The sequence below is a fragment of the Littorina saxatilis genome, linkage group LG3 (assembly GCF_037325665.1).
Source record: "Littorina saxatilis isolate snail1 linkage group LG3, US_GU_Lsax_2.0, whole genome shotgun sequence".
NCBI lineage: Eukaryota > Metazoa > Mollusca > Gastropoda > Littorinimorpha > Littorinidae > Littorina > Littorina saxatilis.
The window spans coordinates 64,315,691-64,331,259 of NC_090247.1; the positions used below are offsets into that span (position 1 = coordinate 64,315,691).

General features: G+C 41.0%; 1 protein-coding gene across 1 annotated transcript in view; it reads left to right on the forward strand.

Annotated features, from left to right (window-relative positions):
- Positions 1-15,569, forward strand: part of LOC138962923 (organic cation transporter protein-like) — a 75,044-nt gene that overhangs the window by 20,636 nt on the left and 38,839 nt on the right. The window contains exon 2 of the mRNA XM_070334881.1: positions 2,290-2,437. Coding sequence (XP_070190982.1) covers positions 2,295-2,437 — 143 coding nt within the window. The 5' untranslated portion in view covers positions 2,290-2,294. The remainder of the gene's footprint in view (positions 1-2,289; positions 2,438-15,569) is intronic.

A 15,569-nucleotide genomic window follows, 5' to 3' on the forward strand; every position in this document is an offset into this window, starting at 1 on the left:
AACTGTCATTACATGTAAATACTATGTTACAACTGTCATTACATGTAAATACTATGTTACAACTGTCATTACATGTAAATACTATGTTACAACTGTCATTACATGTAAATACTATGTTACAACTGTCATTACATGTAAATAATATGTTACAACTGTCATTACATGTAAATACTATGTTACAACTGTCATTACATGTAAATAATATTGTCACGTTTCAATATCACAATAAGGTGATTATGAACGGTTAGTTACTTCTAACTAACTAACCACACCACGATCCACTCTCGCAGTCATGCAAATAAATAGAATCAACAAAAGTATAAGTTTCAGACGCCTGTTTATGTAATATCACGCCACCTCCCTCGAGACTTAACTCCAAAAGATGTTCTTTTTACGTTCAAAACGTAAAAACAAGTGGTCACTGACAAAAAATGCCAGTTAAAGTACAGAAAATAATAATAACACGCTGATCCCGTGTATAGTTAGGAAAATAATAGCTGTCTGTAAAAGAGCTGGTTTATGCAGGTGTCACACACCCCACGTTATCACTACTCGAATGTAATCATGAATATACAAGATGACAAGGCGGTATAAGGGCGCTATGACAAGGTGCACTTAGCTTTATGCCACTGAGTGGGCGACCCGTGATTAGTCTATAGTCTCCACAACTGCTCCGTTGAATGTGGTGCCGGCTGGCGTGGCAACGAAGCAGGGAACAGTGGACATCAGGCACCTCACTCAGTCGCTGAAGATCCTCCCCGTAGTCTACCAGAAAAATATAGCAGACGTGTAGTTGGTAGGACGACGACAGCGACAGCAACCACCAGTACACCAGAACACCAGGTTACAGCAAGTAGACAGGTTACGTAGACAGTGGTTACGTAGCAAGTAGTAAGCAGGCTGCAACAAAAAGCATCAGTGCACTAAACATGCCACGCTACCCTTCACACACCACCTTTAAACATGTCACCTTTACATATTTCATCGAGCACGTGGGCCTGCACAAACGAACTTTTAAAACAACAAATCAGCTATTTTCCTTCCTTCTCTCCATATCTGCAAAAAACATATACAGATTATTATCTTAGCTTCACAAAGAGCACCCATTATGCGCTAACCTGGAAAGAACAACAGAGAGTATTCCATTCCACAAACACAGACTCGTCAACAGCGTTAAATAATTATTTATTACCTCAACAGCCTATGTAAGTAGCTCTCCTTTAAGCGAAGCCGCTTCCTTGTATGGCAAACGCCTCGTCGACGCCTTTACCGCCACACACCACTCTTGCTGAATTACTTCATGCGCGAGAAAAATCCCCCGCTCAGCTCAAGAGTCCTGACGCCTCGCGTCTGACACAACTTCACAGCGAAAGGTGGTATCTTCTTGAAATTCCTCAGAACCCTACTACTGTCCTAGCAGAATACAAAGTTAATACAAAGTGTAGAACATAACGTGTTGAAAACCATCAAACTCTTAGGGAGAAGACACCGACCCTCCTTTCCTGCTGCTAAATGTTCAAGTGCCCAGTTTCATGTCCTCACGAAACAACCTTGAAAATATCACGTGACTCCTCGTGTCACATATCCGGTACAGTTGCAGTGATTTCGCCAAGCAAGCAAAATCACGCACGTGGAACTCCTGCAAAACGAAATCCCCGTGCTGCGCTACGCTTTGTCAGCGGTTTCGTACCGTCACCCCGACTCCAGCACAGGCGCTTTCCATCACAATTGGAGATAGGCACTCGACAGAGTGTTCTTATCTCCAATCCATGTCACCAAATTGTGACAGATATGTTACAACTGTCATTACATGTAAATAGTATGTTACAACTGTCATTACATGTAAATACTATGTTACAACTGTCATTAAATGTGACGATGTTTTGCAGGCGATTGGGGAAAGTTAAAATGGTAGCAAAGACGGATATCGCCAGAATCTCGATAAATCAAAGAAATTGAGTCTAATATGCAGTTTCTAACCAAATAATTATCAAGTCTTTCTTTTGCAGCTGTATCACTATTAAGTTAATAATTATGATAATGATAATAATAAATCACTTTTTCATAGCGCTAGCCCCGATAACAGCTCCACGCGCTTTGCAATTCCAATACAAGAAACCACAACAACAACAAAACCACAGAAATGCAACTTAAACTAACAAAGCAAACAACATTTGTAATTCGCACAGTCAACAACAGCACACACAAAAACAATCATTGTAAAACAATTATTTGGCCCAGAATTGACGGAGCTCCTTGGTTTCTTATTATACAAATCATCTGTTGCAGACGCCATGAAGTTCGACGATATTCTGGAAGAAATCGGCGAATTCGGATGGTACCAGAGAAGAGTGTATCTGCTTGCCGCGGCACCTTCCATTCTTATTGCCTTTGAGACTCTCGGCGTCATCTTCATCTTCTTCATTCCTGATCACAGGTCAGATAAGGTTATGATATCGCAGTCAAATAATGCTTGATTAATCAAGTGGCTTATTGGATATATATAATAGTGTTGAGGAAGGGTCCTGTTTGTGGCAGTGCTTGTTAGATGATTCGCTGATCTGATGGCTCCCCTTCCGACAACGGGTTGACTAAATGTTTTAACATAGACGGGGAATCGAGACGAGGGTGGAGATGTGTGTGCGTGTGTATGTATGTATGTATGTATGTACTAGATGATTACCCGGGAAGAAGTAGAGCCGAATACCAGGCTGCGCATGGGACCCGGCTTTACCGGGTGTCGCCGGCTTTGCCGGCGCACGAAGGAAAGGAGATAAACGCGCAAAACACTGGAGACCTTCTAAAAATAGTAACATGCAGTGACCTTCTTAAAATAGTAACGTAGTAACGGGAATATACCGGCACGGTTGGCCTAGTGGTAAGGCGTCCGCCCTGTGATCGGGAGGTCGTGGGTTCGAACCCCGGCCGGGTCATACCTAAGACTTTAAAATTGGCAATCTAGTGGCTGCTCCGCCTGGCGTCTGGCATTATGGGGTTAGTGCTAGGACTGGTTGGTCCGGTGTCAGAATAATGTGACTGGGTGAGACATGAAGCCTGTGCTGCGACTTCTGTCTTGTGTGTGGCGCACGTTATATGTCAAAGCAGCACCGCCCTGATATGGCCCTTCGTGGTCGGCTGGGCGTTAAGCAAACAAACAAACAAACAAACGGGAATATGGATTGACGCCACACGGAGGAAGGGAGATAATCGCGGCTGAAAACACTGGAGAAGATAAGGAAGACTTACTGGTAGTGGATCCAGACCAAAAAAACCACAAAATCGGTTCAGCGCGCACAGCGCTGCGCGCTGAGAGCACGTATTGAAATATCTCATCGACCAGGTTGTGTCCAGGGTATACCTGAATATGATCACCAAATTTGAAACAGATCCATCGAGAACCTTGGCCGCGCATCGCGCACAGACACACAGACAGACAGACAGACACACAGACACACAGACACACAGACACACAGACACTAGTCGTATATATATATATATATATCCCATGACCTCCCTTCTTTGTCTCTGTTACTTCAGTATGGGTATATATGTTGTAGCTCAATAAATACATCATGGACTCCAAAAAATATATGATAGTGTAGATTCCGATTTGGGCAAAGAACTACTTTCCTCCCGACCTTTGACCTCGCGCCGAACAATGTGACACATTTGTATGAAGTTCCAAAATCGTATTGCACGGCTCAGAAAACCATATCAGTTGCACGCAAAAATGAATCTCAGAACTGATCTGATGTATGAGATGCAATAAGCAAACGTTTCTTTCATTATGAAAGCAATGCAGGTCGAAAAAAACGAACATTCAACTTACAAGATAACCAGATGCTAGCGAACAAAAACAAAAACACGAGTACCCTCCCCTTGCATCGTTAGCAGACGACTTTTGAGAATCTGTCGGTAGTGTGTTTTGTCTGCGTCTTCAGTTTCTCTGGCAGTGTCGGTGTGGGAACTGACAGAAGCTAGGAAGCACAGATAATAAAAGCCCTGTTACATAGACTAATCACACAATCAATACACATTTGGCTCATGTTTTAAATGACAGTTTCGAGTTTGTTAGTCAAACTCAAAGCAACAACACTGTCACTTGTGACATGCGCAGCGAGACCGAAAAGCGTCCTTTACCTGGCACGGTTGGGTTTCGCTATCAAACATCGACTGTTTCACGTGTTTTGCGAGCAAGTCTACTCTTTTGCCTGGCTCTGCAGTAAGTCCACATTGGCGATGAAGGTATCCAAGAACTTAACATGTGTGTATTTTTCCGTAATCCAGTCATATTCCTTCAAAATGCAATCAATCGGCGGTGACAGATGTGTCGGTCGCGTTTTCCTCACACCCATACCAGTTTAAGTTCATCCATGCAAACACACTCGCAAAACAGTTTATCACGTAGATACATTTCAAATAGGGAGCAAATGGTTAAATCTAAACCTACATATTTGTTCCCTAAAATTTGCTTCTCTGTCAATAAGCCTAATTACACACGTTCGATAAAAACAACGTGGAATCGATTCTGAATCGAGTAAGCCAAATGGGTCCCAAACCCGTTTCGCCCGTTCTGCCGACCTGAAACGCAAAACAAAAGAATTGTGCGCTTCAACTAAATTAATTTCTATACGACTTCATTACTTTCTTGTAACTTATGAACCTTTACTTAAAGCTTTTAAATGGTCTGAAAGTAGTGTTACCGCGTACTTATCGATGCACTCATTCGTTTTATTTTTTCAGCGACGGTCACTTAGTTTAAGGTTGCAAAAGGGCTAAGTCTCGCTGGCAACACACTTTTACACTGCACAGATCGCAACAGTGCCGCTAGTAGTCTACACTTTGTGTTTGATGGTAGAATGGGATATACAGATTACAACACTCGTGGTTTTTTATATGGCTTGTATTTCAGTCAAGACCCAACGGGAATATCAATCGAGAGCCACTCGCCAGAGGCTCGTGTCTCCCGATGATATTCATCCGCTGGGTCTTGACTGAAATACAAGCCATATAAAAAACCACTCGTGTTGTAACCTATACATATATATATATATAGATAGATGTACGAATATACGAATACGAATACGAATATACGAATACGAATACAAATAAACTTTATTGTCATGAAACGTAGTGTTTATAAGACACGGGAAGATAAATAACCAAATGATTACATTATTTCTTTTTTTTTAAGCAATTATATACAAATTCTCCCAATTTAGTTTGTACTTTGTCTACTTGCAAAAGTTGACTTGGTACATCATATGAATATATGGGCAGATTAATTTCACTCATGAAAGATTTTCGTAATTGTTTTCTATGCAGTTATCTAGAAAATGTATTTCATCTTCTATTACTCCACATGTTTCACATAATCTATTTTCCCTAGGTGTATTGCTGTATCTACCAGTTTCAATTTTCAGGTCGTGGGCACTTATTCTCAGTTTACACAACGATTGTTAATATTTTCTTTGTTTTATGCATAACAGATATGGTTCCGTTTTATAATTTGTTACTATTTTTTGATAAAAATTTAACTTTGGTGAACTTCTTATTTGACCTTTCCAGAATTGTATATATTGGAGTTCCAATTTTTGACATATAACATATTTTAACCTTTTGACATTAAAAGTGGATTGATTTTTCCACACATGATCTAATCCAATGACTTGTAACAATTGTTTTACAAATGATATCCATGGATATGTTTCACTGCCTTTGGTGTACATAAGATTATATATTTTGTTCAGATGAGATGTTTTTGGAAGATCCAACATGTGTAACCAGTACGCAATGATATTACATATTATTGTAATGCTAACTGGGAATCTTCCTAATGTATGTATGTATGTAATGTAATGTAATGTAATGTAATGTAATGTAATGTAATTTATGTATGCCTATCAGGGCACTTTCCCCCTGGATTTTTTCCCCCCTGACTTTATCCCCCCGAATTCTTCCACCCGGAGTATTTCCCCCCGTGACTTTTTCCCCCTGGGACTCTTTCCACCCGTGACTTTTCCCCCTCGGACTATTTCCCCCGTGACTCTTTCCCCCTTGTGAATTTTTAGCAATGTTTTTTTTATATCAATTGATGATCACGTGAGAAGACACAAACATTTCCACCCCTTTACAAATTGGTCGCACGTTTGTATTATCACGTGAGAAGTGAGCAGTGTTAGACACAAACATTTCCACCCCTTTACAAATTACGTACATTTGTATTTTCACGTGAGAAGTGAGCAGTGTTAGCCACTGTAAGTGAAATCTGTGAATGTGTGAATGATAAATCTGCGATATCAGTATCCGTGACTGTCAACTTGATTGCCACTATTCTGCAAAATGGATCAACAAAGAGTCTTAGAGAGGCCGATTTCAAAACAACAGAGAGAGGAGCAAGATGCGTTGTTGACAAGAAATATATATATTTAAAACAGAAGGATTTGGCAGGTGGAAAGCAAAGCTGGGAGTGTGAGAGAATAAAGATGGGCGGTTGCAAGGCCAAGATCCATTTGTTTGAGACAATGGTACAGAAGGAAGTCAATGAACACAACCATCTTCCTGAGTCACACAGAGAAGAAATTATGGCAGTGAGGAGTTCACTGAGGCGCCGAGCTGAAGAAACGGAGGAACCGTCTGAAAGACTTCTTTCGACGGCATTGTCTGGCTTGTCACAGGGGACAGCGACACAAATGACATCTGTGGCTCACGTGAGACGAGCAATTAGGCGAAACAGGTAAATACACAAATCTCTCTCTCTCTCTCTCGCTCTCTTTCTTTATCTCTCTCTCTTTTATTCTCTCTCTCTCCAACTTTATCTCCCTCTCCTCTCTCTAAGGTAATTAAATGTTATTTTCATGCAAAAAGGTGCTCTCTCTCTCTCTCTTTCTTACTCTCTCCAACTCTCTCTCTCTCTTTTAACTCTCTCTTTCAACTATCTCTTTTATTTTCTTTATATATCTCTCTCTTTTATTCTTACTCTCTCCAACTCTCTCTCTCTCCAACTTTATCTCCCTCTCCTCTCTCTAAGGTAATTAAATGTTATTTTCATGCAAAAAGGTGCTCTCTCTCTCTCTTTCTTACTCTCGCCAACTCTCTCTCTCTCTCTCTCTCTCTCTCTTTCAACTATCTCTTTTATTACATTTAGTGAAGTTTTGACTAAATGTTTTAACGTAGAGGGGGGAATCGAGACGAGGGTCGTGGTGTATGTGCGTGTGTGTGTGTGTGTGTCTATCTGTCTGTGTGTGTGTAGAGCGATTCAGACTAAACTATTGGACCGATCTTTATGAAATTTGACATGAGAGTTCCTGGGTAGGAAATCCCCGAACTTTTTTTTCATTTTTTTGATAAATGTCTTTGATGACGTCATATCCGGCTTTTTGTGAAAGTTGAGGCGGCACTGTCACGCCCTCATTTTTCAATCAAATTGGTTGAAATTTTGGTCATGTAATGTTCGACGAAGCCCGGACTTCGATGTTGCATTTCCGCTTGGTGGATTAAAAATTAATTAATGACTTTGGTCATTAAAAATCTGAAAATTGTAAAAAAAATATGTTTTTTATAAAACGATCCAAATTTACGTTTATCTTATTCTCCATCATTTGTGGTTCCAAAAACATATAAATATGTTATATTCGGATTAAAAACAAGCACTGAAAATTAAATATATAAAAGTTATTATCAAAATTAAATTTTCCAAATCAATTTAAAAACACTTTCATCTTATTCCTTGTCGGTTCCTGATTCCAAAAACATATAGATATGATATGTTTGGATTAAAAACACGCTCAGAAAGTTAAAACGAAGAGAGGTACAGAAAAGCGTGCTATCCTCCCCAGCGCAACTACTACCAGAGACTCAGTAGAGTACACAGAGACGCTTCATTCGGCGCTGAAAATTGAAACAGGAAGCCCTGTGGCGCCACCACGCGGAAACATGTAAAAACCTACTTTCCCTTTCCACAGCAGTAGCGATATCGTGCAGCACAACCATGGCCGCACCAAAAAGAAAACACAGCGGGGCATGGTCTTTGGCCATCAATTGCTCAAACTCACATGCCAAAGGCTTCAGGATGTTCAAATTTCCTGAGGAAGAGAGCAAGTGAGGATTGTTTTTTTGTTTTTTTTCTCTCGTTAAATGTCGGAAAATCAGTAAAAAGTGTAGCGTCGAACTGCGTGTATTCTACCAGAACAGAGAAAACACACACTGTAGGCCCTACACAAGCTTAACAATGTGATTGCGCAGTTGTTTAATTAACATCAGGCTTAATTTTGTTTTGAAGGACAACTGAACAATTGATTCTATTCTTCGTCCAAGCGCAAAAGTCGAAAACTTCTCAAACTAGAATACTTGTGACGATGCTGTTCAAAGTGTCATCCAGTCGGTCCGTACCTCGTTAATTCATCTCAATTCATGTGTGTGTGTGTGTATGTATGTGTGTGTGTGTATGTATGTGTGTGTGTGTGTGTGCGTGCGTGCGTGTGTGTGTGTAACTGACTCAGAGAGAGAGAGAGAGGGAGAGAGAGAGAGAGATAGAGAGAGAGAGAGAGAGACAATGACAATGACAATGACAAATCTTTATTTTTCGAGGGTGACAAGAATAAGCATAGATATGCTTTTTTGCATCTGGCCCTCGCCCTAAAGAGGGACTAAACTATTTTACTATAACTATGACTAGAAAAAAAAAAGAGAGAGAGAGAGAGAGAGAGCTTTCTGAACAAGAAAGAAGCAACCGATAAGAAATAAGACAATCATCGATCGATCAAGATTCTTTAATTAAAGTCAGCTAGGTCACAATAATGTTGTTTAAGTTGCTGTATTTTACAGTTTTCCTTACATGATAATTTCTTAGCACCGTGCAATTGACTACCCATTTCACTTTAGAGGTGCTGGGACGACGCCAAGTTGACTAAATGCCTTAGTTACCGATTTGACCGGGAACTATTTCGTTAACGATTTATTCCTGACATATTTTCTCAGGCTTTAAGTGACCATGTATACAGTATGTATTTGTATTTGACTAAAACACACAAAAATAACGACGGTTAGTTCATGAAAAAACACTGACTTGAATCATGTTTGCATAACTACAGCGATGCAGCGGGTATTGCCGCCTAAGTAAATTTGATTTAATTTTAATCTACACCATTTTCTGCGGTGTTTTTATGGTCATTTAAAAAGGATGTTCACAAACAAACACATTTTTTCGTTCAGTTACTTTTTGCAGCACTGTCAGCCGGACAGAACAAACAGTATGTTAATATAAACGTGATATAAACACAGCCGACAGCAGCCGCTATACGCGAACTTCCTTGTGCGGCAGGGAGTGGCTCTTTTCCCGCGCGCTGGCTGGCCGGTCTCACTTTCGCACCGCAGCGCAAAGAAGGACAAGGAACTTAGTCGATAAATATCGACAGGGGGCCGACAAATGGTTTAAATGGGAAATGTGTGTATATGGGTGTGGATTTGAAACAAACAAACAAACCAACCCATGTGAACCCCGGGCCGCAGGCCTTCGATGTAGTGATTGAAAAAAAAAGGATGTTCTCAAATGGTTCAATTCTCATTTGGTCTGATTCTCAAATGGTACCGGTATACTCCCCCCCCCCCCCCTGGCCGCAGGCCTAGGAGTAAAATTTTTATAGACACTGACCTTCTTCCCAGGGGTCATTGACCCAGTTTTAGCTATGAGAGGTGGTTCGCCCAGAGGCTGTAGAGTATACTGGGGCGGTCTCTTTGATGTCTTGAGAGGAAACTTGGCCAGGGTAGTACATGCACCAGAACTGGTGGACACCAAGGACAAACATGAAATCGAAGCAGTTTGCTTTCAGAGAGAACGGTCGTCAGCAACTCAAACTTCTCTGTTTTCTTTTTGGCTCACGTAAGTGTAGCCTATGCGATCGTAACTTTGTCTGTCTGTGCGTGCGTGCGTGCGTGCGTCTGTGCGTGTGTATGTCTGTGGTAGAAACTCTAACATTTGAAGACGTCACATTACATTGACGTCACATTATGACGTAAGAGGGTTAGACGTCACGCGAAGGAAGTACTGAAAGTCTCGGTCATTATTATTTTGAGCGCGCCGAGACTGGTTGGCAGTCGTGTCCTTGTAAGTAGGCTACATGCAGACAGACAGATCTAGATCTAGTGTCTCGCTTTCTTGCACAGTTTCACCTATGCTCTTTCTGTGTGTGTGTGTGTGTGTGTGTGTGTGTGTGTGTGTGTGTGTGTGTGTGTGTGTGTGCGTGCGTGTGTGTGTGTGTGTGTGTGTGTGTGTGTGTGTGTGTGTGTGTGTGTGTGTGTGTGTGTGACGGAGTGATTGAGTTTGTGTTACTGTTTGTCGATTTCTTACGTGAGCCTTGATGGCTTCGCCTCTTGTTTTTTTTAAATCTGACTTTCTTTGTGGCCCCCTGACTCCGCCCCCTCCCTCTGTAAGGACCCTCCTCCACAAGGACCGATTTTTGTCAACATTTTAAAGGTCGCTAGAGAGGGGTTCCACTGTATGACCTAACCGCTACTGGCAGACGGCCTCAATCTTCACGCGCAAAGACGAGATTAATAGGTGCTCGGTTTTGGTATTTTGAATTACATTACATTAAACCTTTGTTGGGTTTCATGGTCATGGCAACAGCCATAATAATATTACATGATGTATAATATCATATTTCAGCATATGTGAATTACATGTCATCATACTAAACTGTCATACATTTTTATTCCTACATTATTCTGATTGATCACAACCAAACCTACTATCATTGGACACATCCAAATGCAAGCGCCTGTTCTTGACAATTTCTCTCTGATCTAAATATAAAATCAGTGCAATTTCCTGGGTCGGGCTTTGCCACAGACACTCACGGTTTGGCCTGTAGGTAAAATGTACAATGTATTTTCTGATTTGTGCACAAAAGCTTTTTTTCTTTTTTCTTTTTTTTAACATAACAATGTTTAATGTCACTGTATGTTTAAAAGACCATGGTCATATTTGTAAAAAAAATGTTAAATTAGAAAATAAATAACATTTTGGTTCATGATTTTTCCTACACCTGTGCTAAAAATAAGAAATAAAAATGTCGGGTATATAAGTCACTCAAATACAGCTAGGTATGAATGGCTCGGTTTGAGTTTGTTGCAGTTGACCCTGCACAATGCGACATATCATGTTTTTGTTGAACAATTTTGACGTCACCCCTCCCATAGGGTGACGTATTTCACAACTTCCTGTGTTACACAAACTCTGTGATGACCAATTTTGACGTCACCCCTCCCATAGGGTGACGGATTTCACAACTTTCTACAGATGAACAATTTTGACGTCACCCCTCCCATAGGGTGACGGATGTCACAACTTCCTGTGTACACAAACTGATGACGTATTTCACAACAAAATGGCGCTGCCCATGGTCAACCTCGAAACTATCCGTATAGAATGGGGGCGTCCTCGCCCCCATAATGAAGCGTCTCTGTATACTCTATAGTCTTTGCTACTACCCCGCTCTTCTTGTCAATTTCACTGCCTATGCCGTGAGCGGTGGACTGACGATGCTACGAGTATACGGTCTTGCTGCGTTGCATTGCGTTCAGTTTCATTCTGTGAGTTCGACATAAGTACAGCTACTTGACTAAATGTTGTATTTTCGCCTTACGCGACTTGTTTTCTTTATCTCTCTCTCTTTCTTTTATTCTTACTCTCTCCAACTCTCACTCTCTCTCTCTGTCTCTGTCTCTCTGTCTCTCTCTCTCTTTATCTCTCTCTCTCTATCTCTCTCTCTCTCTCTCTCTCTGCCCTTACCACCAGAGAAGGACGCAAATTTCGGAGCTCCGCAACATTTGATAAGTATCTTCTCCTAAGCTACTATTGCCGACCAAAAATGTCACAAACGGGACTGCCACATCGCCTGGAACAGTTCCTGATCAACTTAGTGGACGAAGTTGGGCTATCTTCTTGGAAAATCCAGGGGGAAGGTGACAGTACAACAGTTGTGTTGAGGTTTGCTGGGCCGCCATCAGACCAAGCCAACATAGCTCACTACAGGAAGAAAAGCAGGTCACAAGTAAAGCGTGATGAAACAAGAAGAAAGAACTTCGTGCAACGCAAAGCAGCTGAAGCGGAACAGAACACAGCGTCATCGGTAGAGGCCCCTGTCAACAATAGCCGTGCTGCTTCTACCCAACACGTGCAGGATGTGCAAACCAGTGTCACTCACGCACCTGCCCACTGTGACACTGCAAGCTCAACCACGTGCGAGAATGTCAACCCTTTGGTGTGTAGTGCTGTGACGTCACAGACAGCAGACGACGGAACCACTACAGCTGAACTGGCAGCAACGGACCGTGAGTTTGAACCAGATGATGTCTACGACTTAGCCTCACACTGCTCAAAGAAAGTGCGACTTAGATAGAAACTGTTAAACAGAAAGAGGAACCGCACTCTCACAAAAGTAGTGTGCGAAAGAAAAGGTGGAAAGAAGACGCTGTTTGCAAGGGGAGACGACTACGTCCTGACATACGACTGCGAAACAGCACAGACAACGTCATTCCGAGAAGAGGAGGAAACGCCCCCGTGTGTCCGGCGTCTGCCCCAAGTCGACGTAACGTCTTTAGAGAAGAAATCGACCATCTCACTACTGACCTTCATGTCGTGTCTACACTGGTACAGTGCTACCTCCGTGCCATGCCAGACTGACTATTGTCGCTAAACTACATGGCACACATATTTCATGTGTGTTTGTGACAAACCGCGATCGATATGGAACAATACCGCGATCGATATGGAACAATACCGCGATCGATATGGAACAATACCGCGATCGATATGGAACAATACCGTGTTCGAAACGGAAAAGTTATTTCCCGACTTGGATTACAAGTTGGATGCTTCGGACCGAATCACGATGCATTGTTTTTGTGTAACCAATATGTACACTGATGTTCGTGGATCGTTCGATTACCCAACCCCCCAGCACCCTTTTGCTATAAACAATATGAGTTTTCGCAAATAAACATTCTGATTCTCTCTCTCTCTCTCTCTCTCTCTCTCTCTCTCTCTCTCTCTCTCTTTTTATATTTAGTCAAGTTTTGACTAAATATTTTAACATCGAGGGGGAATCGAAACGAGGGTCGTGGTGTATGTGCGTATGTGTGTGCGTGCGTGTGTGTGTGTGTGTGTGTGTGTAGAGCGATTCAGACTAAACTACTGGACCGATCTTTATGAAATTTGACATGAGAGTTCCTGGGTATGAAATCCCCGAACGTTTTTTTCATTTTTTTGATAAATGTCTTTGATGACGTCATATCCGGCTTTTCGTGAAAGTTGAGGCGGCACTGTCACGCCCTCATTTTTCAACCAAATTGGTTGAAATTTTGGTCAAGTACTCTTCAACGAAGCCCGGGGTTCGGTATTGCATTTCAGCTTGGTGTCTTAAAAATTAATTAATGACTTTGGTCATTAAAAATCTGAAAATTGTAAAAAAAATAAAAATTTATAAAACGATCCAAATTTACGTTTATCTTATTCTCCATCATTTGCTGATTCCAAAAACATATAAATATGTTATATTCGGATTAAAAACAAGCTCTGAAAATTAAATATATAAAAATTATTATCAAATTTTTTTTTTCGAAATCAATTTAAAAACACTTTCATCTTATTCCTTGTCCGTTCCTGATTCCAAAAATATATAGATATGATATGTTTGGATTAAAAACACGCTCAGAAAGTTAAAACAAAGAGAGGTACAGAAAAGCGTGCTATCCTTCTCAGCGCAACGAATACCCCGCTCTTCTTGTCAATTCCACGTGCACTGCCTTTGCCACGGGCGGTGGAGTGACGATGCTACGAGTATACGGTCTTGCTGCGTTGCGTTGCGTTCAGTTTCATTCTGTGAGTTCGACAGCTACTTGACTAAATATTGTATTTTCGCCTTACGCGACTTGTTTATTTTCAGGCAAAAAGATGGTGGTGCGCTACCGATTCCAAGGTCAAGAGCCGAGATCGAAATACCAAAGCGCTACTTATATATAGAGACAACCCACGGAGAACAATTCCTTGCATTTGACAGTGCCGATGGAGCGGACAGAATGTTGTTGTTTGCAACCAGTGATGGACTGCGATATATGTCCTCCTCAAAGCACTGGTTCTGTGATGGCACCTTCAAAACAGCCCCAGAACAGTTATTCCAGCTTTACACAATGCATGCCATGTACGACGCCATGTTCAATCACTCCATGCGTCTTTGTACTTTTGCAGAACAAATGTCAGGTGACATACGTGAAAATGTTAGAAAAACTGAGTGATTGCTTCCGAATGCTGAGGTGGAATCGGTAATGATCGACTTCGAGTTGGCAACGAAGAACGCTTTCAATCAAGTGTTCCCCGATTGTGCTGTGAAAGGATGTTTTTATATTTAGTCAAGTTTTGACTAAATATTTTAACATCGAGGGGGAATCGAAACGAGGGTCGTGGTGTATGTGCGTGCGTGTGTGTGTGTGTGCGTGTGTGTGTGTGCGTGTGTGTGTGTGTAGAGCGATTCAGACTAAACTACTGGACCGATCTTTATGAAATTTGACATGAGAGTTCCTGGGTATGAAATCCCCGAACGTTTTTTTCATTTTTTTGATAAATGTCTTTGATGACGTCATATCCGGCTTTTCGTGAAAGTTGAGGCGGCACTGTCACGCCCTCATTTTTCAACCAAATTGGTTGACATTTTGGTCAAGTAATCTTCGACGAAGCCCGGGGTTCGGTATTGCATTTCAGCTTGGTGGCTTAAAAATTAATTAATGACTTTGGTCATTAAAAATCTGAAAATTGTAAAACAAACAAAAAAAAAATTTATAAAACGATCCAAATTTACGTTCATCATCTTATTCTCCATCATTTGCTGATTCCAAAAACATATAAATATGTTATATTCGGATTAAAAACAAGCTCTGAAAATTAAATATATAAAAATTATTATCAAAATTTTTTTTTCGAAATCACTTAAAAACACTTTCATCTTATTCCTTGTCGGTTCCTGATTCCAAAAATATATAGATATGATATGTTTGGATTAAAAACACGCTCAGAAAGTTAAAACGAAGAGAGGTACAGAAAAGCGTGCTATCCTTCTCAGCGCAACGAATAATAATAATAATAATAATGCAAACTTTTATAGCGCTATTCTAGAAAAGTGTCTACTCTTAGCGCTTTACAATACATACATCGACCAAGCATACTATACACGCACAGGCAAAGAAACCGACCAAACATAACCAACAAACTATACATGCACAGGCAAAGAAAACGACCAAACATACAATACACGCACAGGCAAAAATAACGACCAAACATAAACAAACATACTATAACCAAACATAACCAACATACTATACGCACGCAGGCAAAGAGAACAATCAGCACATATAATTATTACTGACATCTAATAATGCAGGCATACAGTGACAATCCAATACACAGCCTAAGCACATGAACCACAATAGGCTTCTATATAAAAATGTGTCAACAGTACTATTTACACACACACAGACAGTGCTGACACAAAGCGCAGAAAATGTATATACGCGTT